This window comes from Euprymna scolopes, chromosome 40 (assembly GCF_053919585.1).
Source record: "Euprymna scolopes isolate OS-2025 chromosome 40, ASM5391958v1, whole genome shotgun sequence".
Classification (NCBI taxonomy): domain Eukaryota; kingdom Metazoa; phylum Mollusca; class Cephalopoda; order Sepiida; family Sepiolidae; genus Euprymna; species Euprymna scolopes.
The window spans coordinates 21769914-21795719 of record NC_136521.1 but is presented as its reverse complement, the minus strand read 5'-3'; the positions used below and the strand labels follow the sequence as shown (position 1 = coordinate 21795719).

Sequence of the window (25806 nt, the reverse complement as noted above, 5' to 3'; positions counted from 1 at the left end):
TTAAATATTCATTTATGTATGCTTTTTTTAATATTCATTTATATATGCGTTTTAATAGTCATTTATATATGCATATTTTTAATATTCATTTATATATGTTTTTTTTTAATATTCACTTATATATCCTTTTTAAATATTCATTTATATATGCTTTTTTAATATTCATTTATATATGCTTTTTTTAATATTCATTTATATATGCTTTTTTTAATATTCATTTATATATGCTTTTTTAATATTCATTTATACTTGCTTTTTTTAATATTCATTTATATATGCTTTTTTAATATTCATTTATATTTGCTTTTTTTAAATATTCATTTATATATGCTTTTTTAATATTCATTTATATATGCTTTTTTTAATATTCATTTATACATGCTTTTTTATATTCATTTATATATGCTTTTTTTTAATATTCATTTATATATGTTTTTTTAATATTCATTTATATATGCTTTTTAAAAATAAATTAATTTGTAAGCTTTTTTTTAATATTCATTTATATATGCTTTTTTTAATATTCATGTGTATATGCTTTTTTAATATTCAATTATATATGCTTTTTTTTAATATTCATTTACATATGCTGTTTTTCTAATATTAATTTGTATATGCTTTTTTAATATTCAATTATATATGCTTTTTTTAATATTCATTTATATATGCTGTTTTTCTAATATTCATTTTTATATGCTTTTTCAATATTCATTTATATATGCTTTTTTTCTAATATTCATTTATATATGCTTTTTTAATATTCATTTATATATGTTTTTTTTCTAATATTCATGTATATGTGCTTTTTTTAATATTCATTTATATATGCTTTTTTTAATATGCATTTATATATGTTTTTTTTTATATTCAATTATATATACTTCTGTTAATATTCATTTTTATATGCTTTTTTAATATAATTATTTATATATGTTTTTTTTAATATTCATTTATATATGCTTTTTTAATATTCATTTATATATGCTTTTTTTAATATTCATTTGTATATGCTTTTTTTAATATTCATTTATACATGCTTTTTTAAATATTCATTTATATATGCTTTTTTAATATTCATTTATATATGCTTTTTTTAAATATTCATTTATATATGCTTTTTTAATATTCATTTATATATGCTTTTTTAATATTCATTTATATATGCTTTTTTATATTCATTTATATATGCTTTTTTTTAATATTCATTTATATATGTTTTTTTAATATTCATTTATATATGCTTTTTAAAAATAAATTAATTCGTCAGCTTTTTTTTAATATTCATTTATATATGCTTTTTTTTAATATTCATGTGTATATGCTTTTTTAATATTCATTTATATATGCTTTTTTTAAATATTCATTTATGTATGCTTTTTTTTAATATTCATTTATATATGCTTTTTCAATATTCATTTATATATGCTTTTTTTAATATTCATTTATATATGCTTTTTTTCTAATATTCATTTATATATGCTTTTTTAATATTCATTTATATATGCTTTTTTTTAATATTCATGTGTATATGCTTTTTTAATATTCATTTATATATGCTTTTTTTAAATATTCATTTATATATGCTTTTTTTTAATATTCATTTATATATGCTTTTTCAATATTCATTTATATATGCTTTTTTTAATATTCATTTATATATGCTTTTTTTCTAATATTCATTTATATATGCTTTTTTAATATTCATTTATATATGTTTTTTTTCTAATATTCATTTATATGTGCTTTTTTTAATATTCATTTATATATGCTTTTTTTAATATGCATTTATATATGTTTTTTTATATTCAATTATATATGCTGCTGTTAATATTCATTTTTATATGCTTTTTTAATATAATTATTTATATATGTTTTTTTTAATATTCATTTATACATGCTTTTTTAAATATTCATTTATATATGCTTTTTTAATATTCATTTATATATGCTTTTTTTTAATATTCATTTATATATGCTTTTTTAATATTCATTTATATATGCTTTTTTTAATATTCATTTATATATGCTTTTTTATATTCATTTATATATGCTTTTTTTTAATATTCATTTATATATGTTTTTTTAATATTCATTTATATATGCTTTTTAAAAATAAATTAATTCGTCAGCTTTTTTTTAATATTCATTTATATATGCTTTTTTTTAATATTCATGTGTATATGCTTTTTTAATATTATTTATATATGCTTTTTTTAATATTCATTTATATATGCTTTTTTTCTAATATTCATTTGTATATGCTTTTTTAATATTCATTTATATATGCTTTTTTAATATTCATTTATATATGCTTTTTTTAAATATTCATTTATATATGCTTTTTTTCTAATATTCATTTGTATATGCTTTTTTAATATTCAATTATATATGCTTTTTTTAATATTCATTTATATATGCTTTTTTTTAATATTCATTTATATATGCTTTTTTTTAATATTCATTAATATATGCTTTTTTAATATTCATTTATATATGCTTTTTTTCTAATATTCATTTGTATATGCTTTTTTTAATATTCATTTATATATGCTTTTTTTTAATATTCATTTATATATGCTTTTTTTTAATATTCATTTGTATATGCTTTTTTTAATATTCATTTATATATGCTTTTTTGTATTCATTTATATATGCTTTTTTTTAATATTCATTTGTATATGCTTTTTTAATATTCATTTATATATGCTTTTTTATATTCATTTATATATGCTTTTTGTTAATATTCCTTTGTATATGCTTTTTTAATATTCATTTATATATGCTTTTTTAAATATTCATTTATATATGCTTTTTTAATATTCATTTATATATGCTTTTTTTAAATATTCATTTATATATGTTTTTTTTCTAATATTCATTTGTATATGCTTTTTTTTAATATTCATTTATATATGCTTATTTAATATTCATTTATATATGCTTTTTTTTAATATTCATTTATATATGCTTTTTTTTAATATTCATTTATATATGCTTTTTTAATATTCATTTATATATGCTTTTTTTAAATATTCATTTATATATGCTTTTTTAATATTCATTTATATATGCTTTTTTTCTAATATTCATTTGTATATGCTTTTTTTTAATATTCATTTATATATGCTTTTTTTAATATTCATTTATATATGCTTTTTTAATATTCATTTATATATGCTTTTTTTAAATATTCATTTATATATGCTTTTTTAATATTCATTTATATATGCTTTTTTTAATATTCATTTATATATGCTTTTTTATATTCATTTATATATGCTTTTTTTTAATATTCATTTATATATGTTTTTTTAATATTCATTTATATATGCTTTTTAAAAATAAATTAATTTGTCAGCTTTTTTTTAATATTCATTTATGTATGCTTTTTTTTAATATTCATGTGTATATGCTTTTTTAATATTCATTTATATATGCTGTTTTTAATATTCATTTATATATGCTTTTTTTTTAATATTCATTTATATATGTCTTTTTTAATATTCATTTATATATGCTTTTTTTAATATTCATTTATATATGCTTTTTTAATATTCATTTATATATGCTTTTTTTAATATTCATTTATATATGCTTTTTTAATATTCATTTATATATGCTTTTTAATATTCATTTATATATGCTTTTTTTCTAATATTCATTTGTATATGCTTTTTTAATATTCAATTATATATGCTTTTTTTAATATTCATTTATATATGCTTTTTTTTTAATATTCATTTATATATGCTTTTTTTAATATTCATTATATATGCTTTTTTTCTAATATTCATTTATATATGCTTTTTTTAATATTCATTTATATATGCTTTTTTATATTCATTTATATATGCTTTTTTTTAATATTCATTTGTATATGCTTTTTTAATATTCATTTATATATGCTTTTTTATATTCATTTATATATGCTTTTTGTTAATATTCCTTTGTATATGCTTTTTTAATATTCATTTATATATGCTTTTTTTAATATTCATGTATATATGCTTTTTTGTAATATTCATTTATATATGCTTTTTTTCTAATATTCATTTATATATGCTTTTTTAATATTCATTTATATCTGTTTTTTTTAATATTCATTTATATATGTTTTTTTAATATTCATTTATATCTGTTTTTTCTAATATTCATTTATATATGCTTTTTTAATATTCATTTATATCCGTTTTTTTTCTAATATTCATTTATATGTGCTTTTTTAATATTCATTTATATATGCTTTTTTTAATATTCATTTATATATGTTTTTTTTATATTCAATTATATATGCTTCTGTTAATATTCATTTTTATATGCTTTTTTAATATAATTATTTATATATGCTTTTTTTAATATTCATTTATATATGCTTTTTTTTAATATTCATTTATATATGCTTTTTTTTAATATTCATTTATATATGTGCTGCTCTTATATATTTACCCAGCATAGAGCTTCTAACACACACACACACACACACACACACACACACACACACACACACACACACACACACACACACACACACACACACACACACACACACACACACACGCACATGAAATAAATATAAAATGATATGACAACTTGAAAAGATACATAATTATTTATAAGAAACTGTGTAGAAAGCTTCATTGTAACATTGTAATTTTAATTAATGTCTTGTATTTTTTAAATCTAGACAGCTGATGATGATGATGATGATGACGACGACGACGACGACGACGACGACGACGACGACGACGACGACGACGACGACGACGACAGCAAAAATAACAACATTCAGATTCAAGGTAAAACCACCAGTCGTGATAAACAGTGACAAGAACACCATGCAAGTTACAATGATAATGGAATTATATAGAGATTACTGGGAATCTGTGGATACTTGCTGTCACTCAGAGTTCAGGGAAAGCAACCAGTTTTACCATGTCTGGTAACAACTGCTTGGAGAACTTCAAGTGAAGAAGAAGAAGAAGAAGAAGAAGAAGAAGAAGAAGAAGAAGAAGAACAACAACAACAACAACAACAGCAACAACAACAACAACAATAATAATAATGATAATAATAATAATAAATTTATAGTTTAGAACATGTAACTAGAACAATCTACCCATGCTAAATAGTAATTGACAAAAGGAATTTGAAGTAGGCTGGAGGATAGTGCCGGATTAGACTATCACTAGGTGTATCAGAAAGTGGCCATTAAAAATGATGGTCAGAACTTTAATAATTCAACTTACTATTTTTCGAAGCTTGAAACTAGTTGAAAAATGTAATTCAAACCCTAATTTTTTTTTCAATTTTAATTGAGCAAAGACCAAATTAAAAAAAATAACAGCTTTAATAGCAAATTATGCAATATTTGTTTTTTTAAAGCGGTTTTCTTTAAAAAAGAATATAAAGAAAATCAACATATTTTTACTTGTTTATAAATGTATGTATATATATAAATGCCAAAAAATCACTTACCTAAAAAAATACTATTAAATGGGTAGTTTCATTCTTCATTGTTAATAATTCATCCATATTTATATTTTAAATTCCATGTATTTTTTAAATAAAAGGATTTTTTAAAGTGAGGGTCCTAGAAAATCGCATTTTCGCAACGTGTTTTGCGGGAAGCTTTATAGAGTTGCTGCTAAAATTAAATTTATGAAATACGGATTCGTCCAAGGGACATAAATAATATCTCTGTTTTTATTGCGTGTGTTAACCAAAATTAGTATTTTTCATCCTCCGTAGTTAAAAAGGAAACGCACATTCACTTATATGTTTTTCCCCTAGAACAAAAAATCCGCTTCATCGATTTTTTTTTTATTCTTTTAATGAAATACACGAGTTTTTGATTGATATATTTTAATACTTCTTTATCGACTAAAGTTTTTTTTTTTCAAATAGATATTTGAAAAAAAAAAACTTTAGTCGATAAAGAAGTATTAAAATATATCAATCAAAAACTCGTGTATTTCATTAAAAGAATAAAAAAAAAATCGATGAAGCGAAAAAGAAATTTGCCATCAGCGTTTGTATTTACTTGACGATGTAAGCATAACATGAGCTTTCATTTAAAAAAAAATCAACATGGTTTTTTATAAAAAGGGTTTTACACTTTGGACTTTACAAGTAAATTTAAAAAAAACTATTCTTTTTTGTTTTAAATTAGAATATTTTCTTTATTGATCTTTTATCTTCAATTTGTGATATATAAAACTTGGGCACATAAATTAATTATTAAAATTTTAATAGACATTTCAAAATGGGGGGGTGAATTTGAAAAAAAAACGTTTCTCTAAAATATTATATTTGGTTTATTGGAAAGAGCATAAAATTTTACATTGACTCTGAAAATATCGTAAAAATTGAACCAATAGAAAAATTTTGATAGATTTTTAAAATTGAAAAATTGAAAAATTTTTAACTCGTAAAATTCAATTGATTTCATTACGTAAAAAAAATGGCCGCATGAAGGCACGCCGGCATTTTGTAAACATTTTGTAAACACTGATATATTTTATTTGCAGTTTTCTGTTAGGGGTATTTCAAATAATATTTTGAATTTTAATTATAATTTTTCTTCTTTCACATAGTTTTAAGTCGAGATGTCATCATCAGTGTTTTATCCCAAGCTTTATCCTCTTTATATTTCTTTCCAAAAGACAACAAAAATGAACTCATTTATTCAGATCTATTTACCCCTAACCATAATGCAAATAATAGAATAACTATTCTCCCATGTCCTGCTTGGTAGTGTACATGCTTTGTCCACTCAAATAAGGTAGGCGAAATTCTCTAAGCCATGTAACCTCAAACTTAAGGGTAGTCAACTCCTTTGCTTTACCCTGTTCTCTTTCTCTCTCTCTCTCTCTCTCCCCCCCCCCCCCGATTGCACATTATATTTCATACAATGTATTTGAGAAGCTGTCTATTTCATTGTTTCGAAAGTTCTTTCCAAAAATCAAGTAAACATGATTTGATTATGTAAATTCTACTTGCTTCAGTTGTAAGAAACTTTTTTCAAAATCGCTTTGGACTGTTTTTGCAGATTTTTGTATAAAAATTATTTATTAATTTCAGGGACATTCCCTCTGTTTTTCTTTTCTTTATTTTCTTTCTTTTTTTTAATATTATTTGCTTGTTTTTAACCTCATTATATATCTAAGTAATGCCCCCTCTCCAATAAATACCACCTTGAAAATCAATGGAAATTATGTATATGACTACAATATTCCTTTTAGGTCCCTAATCCTAACAATAAGTAGCACACACACACACACACACACACACACACATATATATATATATATATATATATATATATATATATATATATATATATGTATATACAGTGCCGGCAAAAAGAAAGTCCGCATTTGTAATTTTTTCAAAAACTGCAAATTTAAGCTAAATTTTAATGTAGCTGTTTAAACGAATCATACCTCATTTGATTGGCCTTTTATTCTTCTATAATTTTACCTGTTCATATTTGACTTTTAATTGAAATATTCTAGTGTTCACGTCAATTTAAAAAAATAAATTCAAATTGAGGAGGCAAAAAGAAAGTCTGCACAATGGAAAATTGTTATTTAAATGTAACTTTAGGACCTTAATGCAACACAAATACAACAGGAACTCAATGAACTAGTTAATATTTAGTAGCATAGCTCTGCTGTAATTTGACAGCCTGCAATCTTTTGGGAATTCCTTGAATTAGACTCCAGGGAAAGGACATCCCACTTTTCTTTAATTTTTGTCCAAAATTTTTCCAAATTTGAAATTTTATAATTGCATAACTATTGCTTGATGTAATGCCATACATTTTCGATAGGATTGAGGTCTGGAGATTGTGCAGGCCAATCCAAACACGGAATATCATGCTCTTCCAGGAACCTCTTGACATTGCCAGCTGTGTGAATGGGAGCATTATCCTGCATGAAGATGGTCAGTCATCATATTAATGTACTTGGTTGAATTAATTCGACCTTGCAAGCGAACTATATGGTACTAATAATGCCCCACACCAAAACTGAACCTCCACTACCTTGCAGCGTTGAAACTGAGCATCTAGGATTAAATTCTTTGTCTTTCCACCGACAGACATACTGCTTACTATCACTGCCTAGCCTATTGAACAGGCTTTCATCACTAAAAAGCACTTTTGACCAGTATGAAGAGTCATGATCTGATGAAGTCCAGACGGCGCTTTCTGTTCTTTACAGAAATCATTGGCTTGCGTCTTGCAACATATCATTGCAAATTAAATTCCTTTAATCTGTTCTTGACAGGAGAAAGAGAACACTTTTTAACAAGATTGCACTGTTGTTGGATTTGGGGAGCTGTTTCAAATCTGTTTCTTAGGCTGTGGGTCTTGATAGCATTGTCTTCCCTGTTCTAGTACGACCAGATTTAGGGGCATCATGAACACTGCCGGTGTTTTGGTGCTTTTGAATCGTTTTCTCATCAAATTTGAATCTGCAGCCGATTTCTCAATTGGATAAACCAAAAAGGTGGAGATTAATGAGCTCCTGGCGATCACTAAAAGAAAGTCGTGGCATATGGACTAAATGTTACATTGGAACAACAACAATTACAATTAGAGATGCTTTGTTATCTGTTAGTAAATATTTTAAACTGATTTAGGCACGATAATTTAAACCGGTTTTAAACGAATTTGTTGCTGCGGACTTTCTTTTTGCCTCCTCAATTTGAAGTTATTTTTTTAAATTGATGTGAACACTAGAATATTTCAATTAAAAGTCGAATATGAACAGGTAAAATTATAGAGGAATAAAAGGCGAATCAAATCAGGTATAGGTTGTTTAAACAGTTACATTAAATTTGGCTTAAATTTGCAGTTTGTGAAAAAATTACAAATGCAGACTATCTTTTTGCCGGCACTGTGTGTGTGTGTATATATATATATATATATACAGAAATCCGTTATCTATCTTGTGCTCTTTTACTTTAATAGACTCTTAGTGAGAGGGAAACCTATCAATATTTGTTTAAACAAACAAAAAAAGGTTCATTTGAACTTATATACAATACTTAATTGTGTATTTATTTTATTTTTTCAACAGTAGAAAATGCATTCTCGGCAGCCCCACAACTCTTGCTGCTTTCATTTTGTCACTGTCCTCATTTACAATGAGCGATGTTTCTGACAAAAGGAGAAGAAAATAGCTGTACACCGGGCCGGCAGTGTTTTTCCTGAGCAGTCACTTAAGATGTCTTTATTTCTATCCTTGTAGCCATGTCACTAATAAGGGTGCTGGCGGTAAACCTTTTACCTAGGTTGACATTATCTGCCTGATAGTCAGGAACCCAAACCTTGGATTCATCTCTCAAGAAGGTGAGAAGAGAAGCAAATATTAACGAAGACATTCTTCTTCTAAATTGTCATGATATAATGAACCTGAGGCCTCTGTGGTGACCACTATATTAATCCGGCACTACCATAGGATAGAATGCTAAAAAATTGGTAATGTACCAGTCATGATAGAGATAAAACATATTACGTAAATAACAACAACATCACAGCTAAGAAATATCGTAAAATGTTTGATGTTGCTGCAGTGTAAGTAAAATCATTGGTTTGAACCTTTCACTACCAGAATACATATATATACACACACACACACACACACACACACACACACACACACACACACACACACACACACACACATATATATATATATATATATATATATATATATATATATATATTTTAATACTTCTCTAAATGGTTTGTGAGATTCATGGCAGTTACAATGCTGAGAAATAAACCAATCAGAAAGAGATAAATGTGGCAAAGTCGATATCAATGCAGACCAATGACTTTGGCTCAAAAATTGTCAGCTCCATGCAACCACTTTCATTATAGGATGTTGACAGCCGTCATGTGATTCCTTTTATGAGGCAAGCAATAACAGCAAAAAAGAAATCATGCAGTTAAAAATCATGAGATGCTGATTGCGCTTGAAATGTTTGGATAAAATCTGAAAAAATTGCATATCCTATTCGCCACAAAATTTTTTAGCAGACATATAATCCCATCGGTAACTTATATTGAAACTTTGTATCCCAATAGAGGAAATATCCCAATAGTGTCGAAAGCTTTGATTGATATTGTGTGAAAAGTATTTTCGCATAACATTTTTTTTTGTTTATGATAAATTACTGCACAAAATTACCATTGATCACGATTAAGTCCAGTCAATATGTTAAAATTTCAACTTAGATAATTTTTCTCAATGACAGTGAAAGGACCAAACAAATTTAATCTTTACGTTTGAATTATTTTTAATTCATACCCTGTAAGCTGATAGTTGACGGTGATGTTATCATGCAGCTGGGTATACCCTCTGAAAACAAGAACAACAACAATAATAATAAATGATGATGATCATAATAATAATAATAATAATAATAATAATAATAATAATAATAATAATAAATGATGATGATCATAATAATAATAATAATAATAATAATAATAATAATAATAATAAATGATGATCATGATAATAATAATAATAATAATAATAATAATAATAATAATAATAATAATAATAAAAACCAAACAAAGCTAAACGCTATGGGGCTCAGAAGAAAGATCTGAAACTCATGAGAAGAGTAGAGGAAATATAGGTAACTAACATTGTGTTGTAGCTTGATCATCTGATTCCTTTATTTAAGAGGAAGGTGTTATGCATATGCTTGTCAACTTTTACATGAAAGTGGGAGGTATCTTGGCATGTCAAAATGATTTGAGAAGATAGTACTAGGATATCAGAAGGAAGGTTTCTCCATCAGCTTCGTTAATCATAAGCCCTGATATATTTGTGAAAGAGAGTCTCACAGGAGGAGGCGATTTGATGGATTTCTTAGGGGAAAGGCGTTTGGTTTGTTCTTTTTATCTTCACAGTCAAATTTATATATCAACAAAGTGGGTTCTTGTTGAATCTCAAAAAAACACAAGTTAGCCAAATCTTTATGTGCTTATGGTCGCGGGAAAGTTCACTGAAGATAAGTGCGGGGTCTTTTCCATGCATGGCATTGCAGTTATCCCAATATCATACGACTGTTGATAGAGTAGTTGCACTTAGTGTTACCTCAAAGTTAAGGTTTCTGTACTATCAGTCAGAAAAAGCAGTCAGACAAGTTGTCAATCCTGTACCATGTACTATATATATATATATATGTGTGTGTGTGTGTGTATTTGGGCAGCATTTTTTCTTTTATGCATAATTCGTTAAATTAAGTAGACGTTTTTAATCTATTAGTTTTTATTGGATCCTTTTCATTTTTCGTATTGTAGTCTTTACTTCAGGTGTGAACTGTCTGAAATAATAACCATTATGGATGGTTAATAAATTATTGATTGTTTTTTTTATAAACACTTCAAAATGTTAAGTCTATTTGTAAAGTTTATTTTGTTAATGTTAGTTTTTTTAGTTTTTATTAGTATAGCTTCGAGTATTTCAAGTTTACGTTTATTATTACATTATAAAAGAATGTTATTAACTAGGAGCTTTATAAACTTGGACAAGGGACGTAATGCTGGTTTGTAAGGTGTTATAAGATGGCACTTTGTTCAGAGCGATGTAATGTTAGTCTCCTAGACAGTGTCGTGGTAGTCATACTTATGCATATGTTTTTGTCGGAGACAGTCTCCCAATGGGCATTTGAATTCATATACAAGGTTAGTTTTACCAAGTGACTCTGTCAAAGGGGAGGAATTATTGATTATGATAAGATTGGAAGTTTTAAATTTAAATTTAAATTTAGTAAATAGTTTATTTTACTTTTTAATAGTGTCAATACAGTGTACATTTTTATTAATAATAATTTTTATAACTTTTTCATCTACTCGGTAATTATGACACATCTGATTTTTGTAAAACAGTTTAATATATTTAGAGGCTGTTGGTTAAAAATCTTATTCTGATTAATGGTTTTAAATGTCGTGATTTGTTGACGGATAAAATGGTTAGGAAATTCATTGTTAACTAGGATTTGTTTAATGTTATTGATTTCTTGGAAAATAGTTGGGAAAAATGAGATGAAGTAGGCCTGAGTTAGTAAATTGTTAATTATGACAGTTTTATATCGAAATAGGCATTCACTAAGATGATTTAGAGTCGAAGGATTTTTATTGGTCGTTTTTTTATATGTAGAAGTGTAAAATTCATTATTATTCGCATCGACAAGGTGTTTTTGGGAAAGGAATTATGTTGTTAGTGCTTAATTCATATGTGAATTTTAATACAGAATTATTTTGGAAAGTTGTTTGTAATGTGTTAATTTCTTCTTTATTATTAATAAGCATTAAGATATCATCAACATATCGTAGATAGATTGGAGGTTTTTTATGCCGTTGAATATGGTACAGGCCAACAGAAGCTTGCGTAGGGTATTAGGGTTAATTTTAAGGGAGCATTGATTGGGGTTATTATATATATTATTTATGATAATATTTATGAAATATATATATATATATATATATATATATATATATATATATATTTCTCAGTTTGTCTGTCTGTACATTACACTTTTTGGAAAACTATCAGGCAGATATGGCTGAAATTTTCTATGGACATTTGTTATGATAAGGTACAGCGAACTAAGTATTATAGTATCCATTCAGTAAATAGTTAAGGATTAATATTTAATACAAAAATGAATACAAATTCAATCAAATTCAACCATCAATTTGGCATAAAGCACGCATTTTATGTCAATGGCTTTTGCTTGTTTTTAACGTCTTGCATATATATATATATATATATATATATATATATATATATATATATATATATATATATATATATTTGACATAACATTGTTATTTATACACTTTATCAGATTTGATTGCGGTGAATGATTAAAATAATAATTTTAAAAATTATGTGATACCTCTCAGTTGTTTTCTTTATTAATATCATTTGGTTACACATTTACAGACATGTCTCAGTCAAAACACAAAATTTAAACTGTAGGAAAGGTTTATCTTTCATTAGGTTTTAAATTTATATTTTTTTAATGTATTTTTCTTTTCATGTTATAGAAAAGTCGATTAACACAATGACCATCGAATCATGTTTCACACAATATTCATCACTATATATACATATATATATATATATATATATATATATATATAAAAGTGAAAATGTCTGTCTGTGTACATTTCTCTACCAAATAACTCTGTCAATTTTCGGTTTACAGACTCAAAATTTGACATACAGGGTATTGAGATTTGGGAATATCTTTTAATCGGGTTTCGGCCAGAAATTTGGCTGTTAAGGAGTCAAAGTTCAACTATTTGACCTTTGAGAACTCTACTAAACTTCTCTGCCAATTTTGGGTCTTAACACTTGACATTTTAGATAAAGGTTCTTTGGACATGGATCTAACTTTATAATTTGATTTGAGCCCAAAACAGTAAATGTTAAGGGGATCAAAGTTTTAAAAAATTGACGTCTATGGTCTCTAACAAATAACTTAGCCAAGTTTTGGTCTAAACATTTGAAATTTTACATAAAAGGTATTCAGACATAGGACAGGCTTTTTAATCGTTTTTTTTGCTGAAAATTTGGCTTCCAAGAGGTCAAAGTTCAAAAGATTTGACCTTTGCAGTCTCTAGCCAATCTATTAAGCCAATTTTTGGTCTAAACATTTGAAATTTTACATAAAAGGTATTCAGACATAGAGCAAGATTTTAATCGTTTTTTGCTGAAAATTTGAGCTTTCAAGGGGTCAAAGCTCAAAAGATTTGACTTTTGCGGTCTCTAGCAAACTATTAAGCCAATTTTGGGTCTAAACATTTGAAATTTTACATATAGGGTATTCAGACTTTCAGCAAGCTTTTTAATCAGTTTTTGGGCGAAAATTTTGCTGCCAAGAGGTTAAAATTCAAGGAGTTGACCTTTACAGACTCTATCAAACTCCTCCACCAGTTTTGGACATGGATCTAACTTTATAATTTGTTTTGAGCCCAAAACAATAATTGTTAAGGGGTCATAATTGGGGTCAAAGGTTTATAAAAATTGACCTCTGGGGTCTCTACCAAATTACTCAGCTAATTTTTGGTCTAAACATTTAAAAGTTTACATAAAGTGTATTCAGACATATGGCGAGCTTTTCAATCAGTTTGTACTGAAAATTTGGCTTTCAAGGGGTCAAAGTTCAAAAGATTTGACCTTTGGGTTCTCTAGCAAACTATTCAGCCAATTTTGGGTCTAAACATTAGAAATTTTACACAAACGGTATTCAGACGTGAAGCTTTTTAATCAGTTTTTGGGCGAAAATTTGGCTAGCAAGAGGTCAAAGTTTACAGAGTTGACCTTTGCAGACTCTATCAAGCTCCTCCCCCAATTTTTGGTCTAAACACTTAAAATTTGAGATGTAGGTTACTTGGACATGGGTCAGACATTTTAATTCAATTTGAGCCCAAAACAATAAATGTTAAGGGGTTAAAATTGGAGTCAAAGTTAAAAATAATTTGAAATCTGCAGTCTCTACCAACTTTTCTCTATGGTAGTTAAGGAAACCTATTATATAGAAAGGCATTACCGTACATATTCACACTTTTTAATATATACATATGCACATAAAGTTATGAACAGTACATAGGGCCCAAGCAAAGCCTGGCAGAACTGCTAAGTATATCTATAAAAGTGAAAATGTCAGTGTGTGTGTGTGTGTCTGTCTGTCTGTGTACATTTCCCTACTAAATAACTCTGCCAATTTTCGATCTAGAGACTCGAGATTTTACATATATTTTGGAAAATCTTTTTAATCAGTTTTCGACCAGAAATTTGTCTGTCAAGGGGTCAAAGTCCAATGATTTGACCTTTGAAAACTCTTAAGTTAAAAAAATTTGACCTCTGCGGTCTCTACCAAATTACTCAGCCAATTTCTGGTCTAAACATTTAAAATTTTACATAAACGGTATTCAGAGATAGGGCAAGCTTTTTATTCGGTGTTGGTTGAAAATTTGAGCTGCCAAGGGGTCAAAGTTCAAAAGATTTGATCTTAGCAGTGTCTAACAAACTACTCAGCCAATTTTGGGCCTAAACATTTGAAATTTATACATAATAGGTATTCAGACACGTGGCAAGCATTTTAATCAGTTTTGGGGCGAGAATTTGTCTGCCAAAATGTCAAAGTTGAACGAGTTGATCTTTGCAGATTCTACCAAATTCCTCCACCAATTTTGGGTCTAAACACTTGAAATGCTAGATGTAGGTAATTTGGACATGGGTAAAACTTTTGATTTTGATTTGAGACCGAAGCAATAAATGTTAAGGGGTCAAAATTGGGATCAAAAGTTAAAAAAAAATTTACCTCTGCAATCTCTACAAAATTACTCAGACAAATTTTGATCTAAACATTTGAAATCTTACATAAAGTGTATTCACACGTAGGGCAAGCTATGAACAGTATATAGGGCCCAAGCAAAGCCGGGCTGAACTGCTAGTATATATATATATATATATATATATATATATATATATATATATATATATATATATATATATATATATGTAACAGTTTTTCTGTGGATCATTTTAAGCCCTCCCCCCTTGTTGGGTTGAGCACTGTCCTAGATGATTTCATCTGCTGCTTGCTTAGTGTAATGTGAATCCCTTTTTTAGTAAATAAACAAACAAATTGAGTACTGTGGTCAAATGTTTATATAAAGAAGAAATCATTTGCAGGTGCTGATCCCATACATCAGAAGGTATAACTGTCAACTATAATTTAGATAGTTGTAGGTTCGATCCTTTGTTCGAGGGTGTACTAAAACTGTCTGTTGATGACTGTAGTGACACTTCTAGATACGAAAGACAGCTTATAAAATTTTCAGCTTACAAAATGTGATGTGAAAATTTTTTTGCCCCTGCATAGGAAAAATTTTTTAAGATACGAAAGATACAAGTTACAGTCAGTTTCAGGCACTTAATTATTCAATAATTTTTTTAAAATTGGGATTTTATTTGGTAAAAAATTTTTTTGTAATTTTCTCAAAATATTTTTATTGATTTTTATCTGGAAAACATTTTTTTTTTAACTTGAATTTATTTTTTCTTCCCCCCTCCCATAAATTAAAATTACTTTAAATATTGATAAATTAATATATGCATTGCAATATTTATCATATTTGAAGAATATAGATTAAAAAAGATTTTTTGCTTTAATTTTTATCGTATGCCTGAAATTTTTGTAAGGTGTAGGAGAGAATTTATTATTATTTTTTCTCCGAAATTGCAAATTAATTGTAAAAAAGAAAGTAATTCATTACACTTTGAATCCTTTTTCTTTCACGCACCTTTGTGCCCATAGATTTGATTGAGGTCATGACCTTACAGGTAATGATCAAAATAACAATTAAAAAAAATGATATCATATCTTTCATATATTTCTTTTATATTTGGATGGCGAAGGAAACTAAAAAAAAAAAATAGCAGGTCATTTGAACCATCTATTTTTTTTTGTTTTCAAAACTTTCCCATCATGCATCAGTTGCTTGTTTGTTTATTAGCTTTCGATTGGACATTTGCTATTATTCGTTTTTGTTGTGTTTGGTGTTGCTTAATTGAACCTATGCTGTAGTCATGGGTCCAAAGATGCTGATGTTCAAGGAAAGAAGAAAAAAAAAAATGCAATATTCTGTCAGAAAGCCATCATCATTTTGGGTGACGTCGTGTATGCTCAGATGGAAGATGAGCCAGGCAAAGGGATATTGCAGGATTCGCAGCAGGCACCCCTAGAATTCAAGGTTTCCCAGGAGTGGTTTGAGAATTTCAAGAGATAGATAGGTGTGGGATGAGGAGGCTGCCAGCTAAAGCCTTAAGCAAGAAATTCGATAAGTTGACTGTGCATGAATACTACATTCCACAGCAAGTTTTTAACTGTGATGAAACAGTGCTTTTTTGGAAAAATTACCTCATCGGATCTATATCATAGAAGAAGAGAAGCTTTTTATGAGAGATAGGATCACTAGGCAGAAAGAAGCTTCCTTGAATTGTTTCTTCTAAAAGAGGTCATCAGTAAGGTAAGGCGAAGGTCATAGTAATAAAAAAAAAAAAAAAACAGAAAAAAGAAGAAAGTTATGAAAATTAGAAACTGAAAAAATAAAAATTAATTTTAAGCGTTTCGTGAAATTTGGACATCGCCTTACCCAAAAAGTTCCACATTTTTGTATCAATTTAAAAAAAAATTAATTATTCCATTGTCCTAATATCTACTTTATTTACAGGTATCACCAGTTAGGTAAGGTTAAGTTAGGTACTATTTGGCTCTATTTCATTCTGGTTTTACAATTATTATGATGTTTGCTAAGTGATTTCATAGGGCTTGGAGCAGATTAGACAATTTACTTGTAAAATGCTTTTCAAGATACGAAAATGTCAAAATATGAAAGCCAAGCCAGAACTAATTAATTTTGTATCTAGAGGTTTCACTGTGTGTGTGTGTGGATGTGTGTGTGTGTATGTGTGTGTGCGCGCATGTGTAAAAACCTTTAATCCCAAGTCCTCGGTGGAAATCTCTTTTAAGTCATTTAATCTCTTTCAATTATCGTATTAATTTGCTGCCAAGAATTTATGCTCGGCTTGATATTATTGTAGGATCATCAATTGTTTAGCATGTAAAAATGCTTTTGGAATTTAAAATCAAAACAATATTTTCTCATGATTCTACTGCAGTGTTGATCAAACAGCACCTTCCTAAAAACAACAAAAAAACAACAAAAAAAAAAACAACCCCCCCCCCCAAAAAAAAAAACCCAAAAAACATTCTAAATATCGGATCTAGTTCTTTGCTCCAGATTAATTTTCTTATTCTATATTAGATTAAAAAAAGACAAGAAACGCTAACAAAACACAAGATGAAAATATATATGAAATCAATTAGATACTTAAATCTACTTACCTATTGCTATGCTTGTCCCTGGTGTAAGACACTCATTATTTTCAATCACTGGAGGTTCCCCACTTGGGGGCCGCACATTAAATGTGAAATTTGGAGGTAATGAAATTTGCTTTGTAACTACATTTCTCACTTTTAGTTCGTGATCGTTATTGTCTATACTATTACCATTGCCACCATTTTCATTGTGGGTTGATGGTGGTGTCTCTTCTTCTGCAACACATTCGGCCAAGATGGATGATCTTCTCTCCTTTTGAAAACAAAAATGAAAATAAAATCCAATGACATGGTTGATTTTTTTTCAAATAGACTTTTAACATATAAGAATAATGAGAGAGTAGATAATCTCTCATTTGACAGAAAAATAAAAAGGGCCATTTTTAATAGGTTTAAGTACTAGATGGTTATCATACAATACTTTACGAAAAAGGAAAATAAATTTAGAGTTAGTTTTAGGGTTAAGGAAGGACATTTTATTTGTGTTAATGTTTTCAGCTTTTCATAAGGTTAGTAATTTCATCTTTACATAGGGTCAGTACTTTCATTTTTTAATAGGGTCAGTATTTTCACCTTTTCATAGGGTTAGCGTTTTTAGCTTTTCATAAGATTAGTGTTTACATCTTTTTATAGGGTCAGTGTGTTCATTTTTTCATAGGGTTAGTGTGTTCATTTTTTCATAGGATCAATATTTTCATCTTTTCAATAGGGTCAGTATTTTCATTTTTTCATAAAATTAGTTTGCATCTATTTTTTAATAGGGTCATTGTATTCATCTTTTTTATAGGGTTCGTTGTTGGGGTTTGCATTATTTTCCTTTAGTTTATAAAAATTGTCCTTTGCATTATGAAAATAATTATTTTCAGGTCGCATATTCAGAAAAACCCTCCTATAAACAACAACAAAAACGATTTTATGCTGATAGTTTTCTTATTTTCTTGATTATGGTAAGAATTTCTTTCATTCTCTGTAGCTTCTATCTGCTTTATCAGTATCTACGTTTTTTTTTTTGTTTTTTTTTTACATTTGGCGGACATACTAGTTATTTTACTATTAAAGTACAATTGCATCAGAAAACAAAAAACAAACAAACAAATAAACAAAACAAAAAATAAATTAGTTACATTGATTATTAAACAGATTATATTTTGATTTTATACAAAAAAGTGAAAAAGAAATAAATAATAAAAAAGACGTTTTTGAAAAAACGTTGCAGTAAAAACAGTTGTTTTTAATCCATTCTATCCTCGGTGGGTGAAGGAGACAATTTATTTTTTATTCCAATTCAAAGTGATCCCTTTTTAGGGGAGTTGGATTTTCTTCTTTATTAAAAACCAATCTTGTGTCTAACTTTGCCCTCATGAGGAGGCAAGTAAATATTTCAAAAATAGTTGATCTTATGACATTACACTATCCCTGGTCTGGAAGAAAGAAAGAAGAACAAATACGACCCCCAAAGTATATATATATATATATATATATATATATATATATATATATATATATATGTGTGTGTGTGTGTGTGTGTGTGTGTGTGTGTGTGTGCGTGTGTGTGTGCGTGTGTGTGAATTGCGTATATTAAGGGAGCATTTTTTCATTTAAACAGACATTGTTAAAGACAACAGAAAGTTTCTGTTTTGTAATACCTTTTTTTAATTTTTTCAATTTTTTTGTATTATCTTTTTTGTACATGGAATATATGCTTGACACACTTATCTTTGTACTCCTCACCTGCTCGCTGCCACGCATGTTTAAAGCTATCAAAACCAAGCAAATTAAATTTCGTCTCATCAGACCATAGGACATAATTCCAGTAATCTATGGGCTTTGTTGACATGTCTTCAGCAAACTGTTTGCGGGTTTTCTTGTGTATTGCCTTCAGAAGATAACAGCCAATGCATATAAAATGGACTAGTTTAGGATTTTACACCGGGCTGAGCCTTTGAATCACCTGAGGATTCTGGAATCAGTCTCTCACCTCTCACGCAGGCCCTCTTTCTGTCGACAGAAGGAATTCGTAAAATTTTTGGACTTATTTGGGGATATATTTTAAATTTTAACTTCCCCACGTATCCCATTTTGTACATATATTTTATACAATTGTATATATTCTACAACATATAATTTACTCGTAATTTTTGTTTTACTCGTAATCCCATTCGCTCTTCATTTAATTTATATATATATATATATATATATATATATATATATATATATATATATATATATATCATTTAATCTCTATATATATATATATATATATAATTTTTCCTTTTTCTCATTTCATCCATTCGTTATAACTATATATATATATATATATATATATATATATATATATATATATATATATATATATATATATATATATATATAAATTTAACTTGCCTCAATAGGTCTTCCTCGGCAATTATTTTCAATGTGATATTATGGTAAGAAATGAGAAAAAGATAAAAAAAAATAATGGAAAAAGAAATAGATACCAAATTATAAAAGTCTCCCCATTCAGTATAATACAATATATTGCAGTCTACATGGCACATGAATTTAAAGTTATTGATATACTTCGATTGGTATATGTAACATGTTTCGATTCTCAAGTAATCACGAGGTACATAGTCAGAGTGAGAAAGATGGAAATCGCGTGATACTCAATAGAATTCTGCCATTTACTCTTGACATACAAAGGCACCTTAGTCTTTCTTTGTGATGCAGTTGTAGCAGCTGAAACAATCATACATTCTTCAAGTAGAATTTTTCATGGTCAACAGAGTGGCTTACCACTGGGTGATTAGTATTTCCTACAATATCGTACTGTCAACCAATCAAAATTCTCTGTGCTGAAGTACCTACAGACAAAAGGTTGCTTAAGCACAGGTGTACCATGCCAAAACCCTCTCCATTATCGTTCTCCCACTTTGTAAGACGGCAAATTTGAGAATTATCTTCTGTTGCTAATGATATGCACCTGAATCTTCGCTACAAGCTTTCTGATTCACTAACAATGTTTGTCTGAACGGACTGAACAATTTTTTTCTCATATTTTCGAACAATCTACATTTTGTATTTCTAAGCCAAACTCTCTGTTATATTGAGATTTTCTCATGAAATAAAAACGGAAAAGAATAATTTATCAAATATAAAAGCGGAATTAAGAAACATTTGAAATAGAAAATGTCATTCTTACAGAGTTTGTAAGGGCATCCATTAAACCAATCAATCGCAGGCAGGGGAATATAAAAACATTTCTGTGAATACATAATCACACTGTTAATTACAACTTGATCGTCTTTAAATCTAATCTCAACAAATTCTTGATATAAACTACCTCATAACTAATCAAATGCAGTTCATCCCATTGACCAATAGTGTTCATCTTTCAGCTGGTTATCTCAATAACCTTCATCCTGAATTCGGTCGTCAGTCTTGATAACTGGTGACTCAATAATAAAAAACATTTGAGAGAAAATTTCATGCTGCTCATCTTCTGAACAGGTATTTATCACCCCTCTCCCCAATATAGACTGAAGTGGTTGCATAAAACAGCAACAATCTTTAAAAATACCTCGATATCTTCAGTGCTGGGTGGATTTCTAAAATTATTAAGGTTTGCTCGTTCTTGAGCACGGCTCAGTGCTTCTATTTCTGCTTCAAATTCGGCGTCTTCATCCATATGCTTGTGAGACTCCTATTGGAAGAGAGAAAACAAAAGATATTATTCACAACTTTTATATTTATTTTTATCTACAAAAAAGTCAGTGTTTTTGTGTTATAGAAATCGATATATTAATAGTTGTAATATTCAAATAAGTTTCCGATAAAAGTTAATTTTTCACATAATCTAAAGCAAATTTTCCTTTGATTCCATCTTGGTTCACTAGCAGTAGTTATTGTATGACTGAAAACATACTAGAATGTAAAGAAAAATGAAAACATACTAGAATGTAAAGAAAACTGAAAACATACAAGAATGTAAAGAAAACTGAAAACATACTAGAATGTAAAGAAAACTGAAAACATACTAGAATGTAAAGAAAACTGAAAACATACTAGAATGTAAAGAAAACTGAAAACATACTAAAATGTAAAGAAAACTGAAAACATACTAAAATGTAAAGAAAACTGAAAACATACAAGAATTTAAAGAAAACTGAAAACATACTAGAATGTAAAGAAAACTGGAAACATACTAAAATGTAAAGAAAACTGAAAACATACTAGAATGTAAAGAAAACTGAAAACATACTAGAATGTAAAGAAAACTGAAAACATACTAGAATGTAAAGAAAACTGAAAACATACTAGAATGTAAAGAAAACTGAAAACATACTAGAATGTAAAGAAAACTGAAAACATACAAGAATTTAAAGAAAACTGAAAACATACTAGAATGTAAAGAAAACTGAAAACATACTAAAATGTAAAGAAAACTGAAAACATACTAGAATGTAAAGAAAACTGAAAACATACTAGAATGTAAAGAAAACTGAAAATATACTAGAATGTAAAGAAAACTGAAAACATACAAGAATTTAAAGAAAACTGAAAACATACTAGAATGTAAAGAAAACTGAAAACATACTAGAATGTAAAGAAAACTGAAAACATACTAGAATGTAAAGAAAACTGAAAACATACTAGAATGTAAAGAAAACTGAAAACATACAAGAATGTAAAGAAAACTGAAAACATACTAGAATGTAAAGAAAACTGAAAACATACTAGAATGTAAAGAAAACTGAAAACATACTAGAATGTAAAGAAAACTGAAAACATACTAGAATGTAAAGAAAACTGAAAACATACTAGAATGTAAAGAAAACTGAAAACATACTAAAATGTAAAGAAAACTGAAAACATACTAGAATGTAAAGAAAACTGAAAACATACTAGAATGTAAAGAAAACTGAAAACATACTAGAATGTAAAGAAAACTGAAAACATACTAGAATGTAAAGAAAACTGAAAACATACTAAAATGTAAAGAAAACTGAAAACATACTAGAATGTAAAGAAAACTGAAAACATACTAAAATGTAAAGAAAACTGAAAACATACTAAAATGTAAAGAAAACTGAAAACATACTAAAATGTAAAGAAAACTGAAAACATACTAGAATGTAAAGAAAAATGAAAACATACTAGAATGTAAAGAAAACTGAAAACATACTAGAATGTAAAGAAAACTGAAAACATACTAGAATGTAAAGAAAACTGAAAACATACTAGAATGTAAAGAAAACTGAAAACATACTAAAATGTAAAGAAAACTGAAAACATACTAGAATGTAAAGAAAACTGAAAACATACTAGAATGTAAAGAAAACTGAAAACATACTAGAATTTAAAGAAAACTGAAAACATACTAGAATGTAAAGAAAACTGAAAACATACTAAAATGTAAAGAAAACTGAAAACATACTAGAATGTAAAGAAAACTGAAAACATACTAGAATGTAAAGAAAACTGAAAACATACTAAAATGTAAAGAAAACTGAAAACATACTAGAATGTAAAGAAAACTGAAAACATACTAGAATGTAAAGAAAACTGAAAACATACTAGAATGTAAAGAAAACTGAAAACATACTAGAATGTAAAGAAAACTGAAAACATACTAGAATGTAAAGAAAACTGAAAACATACTAGAATGTAAAGAAAACTGAAAACATACTAAAATGTAAAGAAAACTGAAAACATACTAGAATGTAAAGAAAACTGAAAACATACTAAAATGTAAAGAAAACTGAAAACATAATAGAATGTAAAGAAAACTGAAAACATACTAGAATGTAAAGAAAACTGAAAACATACTAGAATGTAAAGAAACAAAATTCATTTATAAAAAGAAATCTTTTTTGTTTCAAATAAAAAACAAAGATTAAGCAAAAAATCAGAAACAGGCCCAATGAGGGTGGTTCAAGGGTTCGACATTATAACTAGTTGTAATTTGTGTGGATATCATCGACAAATGAATGTTTTGTGGCAGAATTATGGAAAACCATCCTATATGGCAACCAGGAAGTACATTGCTCCTGTTAGCAGAAGGCTATAATACATCTCTAGTAGCGCTACATCTAAATGTGATTGGAGTTGAATCCATTTCTTCTGTGTATCAGCATACTTCTAGTTATCGACATCGGGGAGAGATCAGTCAACACTAAGAAAAGTTAACACAACTAATAATGTTAACTATTGATAACACCGTATTGTCCCCTCATTTGAATTAAAGCCTTTTATTTTAGCTAGACATGTGCGACGGCATGTACTAAAATTGATTTTGGATAGGACATGTATAACAATGCTATGATGGTGACGCAGCCAACCATATATGCAGGAACGACATGAATTTAAAAAAACTATGCTTCAAGTGATAAAGGCAAATCTGATGAGTAGCGCAGGTGCGATCCATGACCTTTATGACCTCAGTAAAAGCATCTGAAACTGATGAACTGTGTAAAATATTGCAAAACATTTGACTTCCTCTTAGATTTAAAGTTTTTAATTTATTGTTTTCATAAGAAAGGAAATTAGAGAAAAGAAGATTGAGAACTTGGTGTCCTGTGTTAAAATTCTGTCAGTTTCATAGCCAGCCAGCCAAGTAGAACTAGCTTCCTCTGAAGGAGGAAGTGTCTAAGGAATATCAAATTTACAAGTGGTCCCCAGTCACATGTATATCTCGGTTAGAGGAAATGTTTTTGCAGTTCTCGAAGAAAGGTGTCGACATCTTCCTACATACAGCACCTGGTATTTCCAAACGGTCACCCATCTGATACTGATCAGGTTCAACATTGCTTAACTTTGGTGATCTAATGAGAACTTGTGGGTCAACGTGATGACGTCATATATATATATATATATATATATATATATATATATATATATATATATACACGTTTTTATTTTTATTACCATTTTTTTTCTGTTTAGTTACATTATTGTTTCAGCAACGCGACCATTTTTTTGGCCGTCATGTAGCCTCCTCAGCCTTACAGAAATGTTCGTTTATGGTGGAATGAAAGAGTGAATGATGTCAGGGGAGGGGTGCGAGAAAAGCGGAAAAAGAAAAAGGGAGGAAGGTGGGAGGGGGGTGCTTGGTAGGTCGGTAGTGCTTTAGTTTTGGAGTTCAAAAACATTAGGTGGTTGTGGGGAGTCTGGGAAGTTCATCTCTGGTGTGGCTAAGGACATAGGAATACATGGAGGGGGAGGGAGATATGTAGGGGCAAGAAGAGGGGGTTACTTTAAATTTCAAGTTCTAAGGTTTAGGTTGTTGGTGTCTCGTTAGTGAGATGATTTCTTGATAAGTATGTCTTGGCCTATTGTGTGTTCGCTTAGGTTGGGAGGCAGAGGGGGGGGGCTACGATTCGGTTTATCTATTTGATTTTTATTTGTTGTTAAGTGCTTTGAGAAGGTTAGCCTGGTGCCGTACATACAAGCACACACATGCACACACACACATACACATAAAGAAACGCGCACATGTATACATACATCTCCACCTCAACATGTAAACACATGCGCATATGCATACATGCATACATATACACCCGCATTGCTCCCGTTGACCTCAATTGACCTTAAAGTGTTGAGTTGAGTATGTGTGCATAAGCATGGATGCGCACATATACACACACACATGCACACACACACACACACACACACACACATCCTTGCAGGCGTATACATGAGCCTACATGCATATATTGACTCAGACATACATGCACCCCCACGTATATATGCAAGCATATGCGCACATACAGATACTTATATTCGTGAACACATACATCGACATACACACAGCTGCACGCTCATACATACATATGTGGACAGCAGGTAGCGGGCACATATACTCTCACATACACATGC

At 28.0% G+C, this 25806-nt stretch overlaps 1 protein-coding gene across 1 annotated transcript in view; it reads right to left on the bottom strand.

Annotated features, from left to right (window-relative positions):
* The window catches only part of LOC145265415 (voltage-dependent T-type calcium channel subunit alpha-1G-like), a 759315-nt gene that overhangs the window by 32528 nt on the left and 700981 nt on the right, over window positions 1-25806 (bottom strand). Inside the window, exons 35-37 of the mRNA XM_080121247.1 lie at window positions 21506-21628; window positions 17950-18196; window positions 10320-10370 (exon numbers count right to left, since the gene is read on the bottom strand). Of these exons, the coding sequence (XP_079977373.1) occupies window positions 10320-10370; window positions 17950-18196; window positions 21506-21628 (421 nt within the window). The remainder of the gene's footprint in view (window positions 1-10319; window positions 10371-17949; window positions 18197-21505; window positions 21629-25806) is intronic.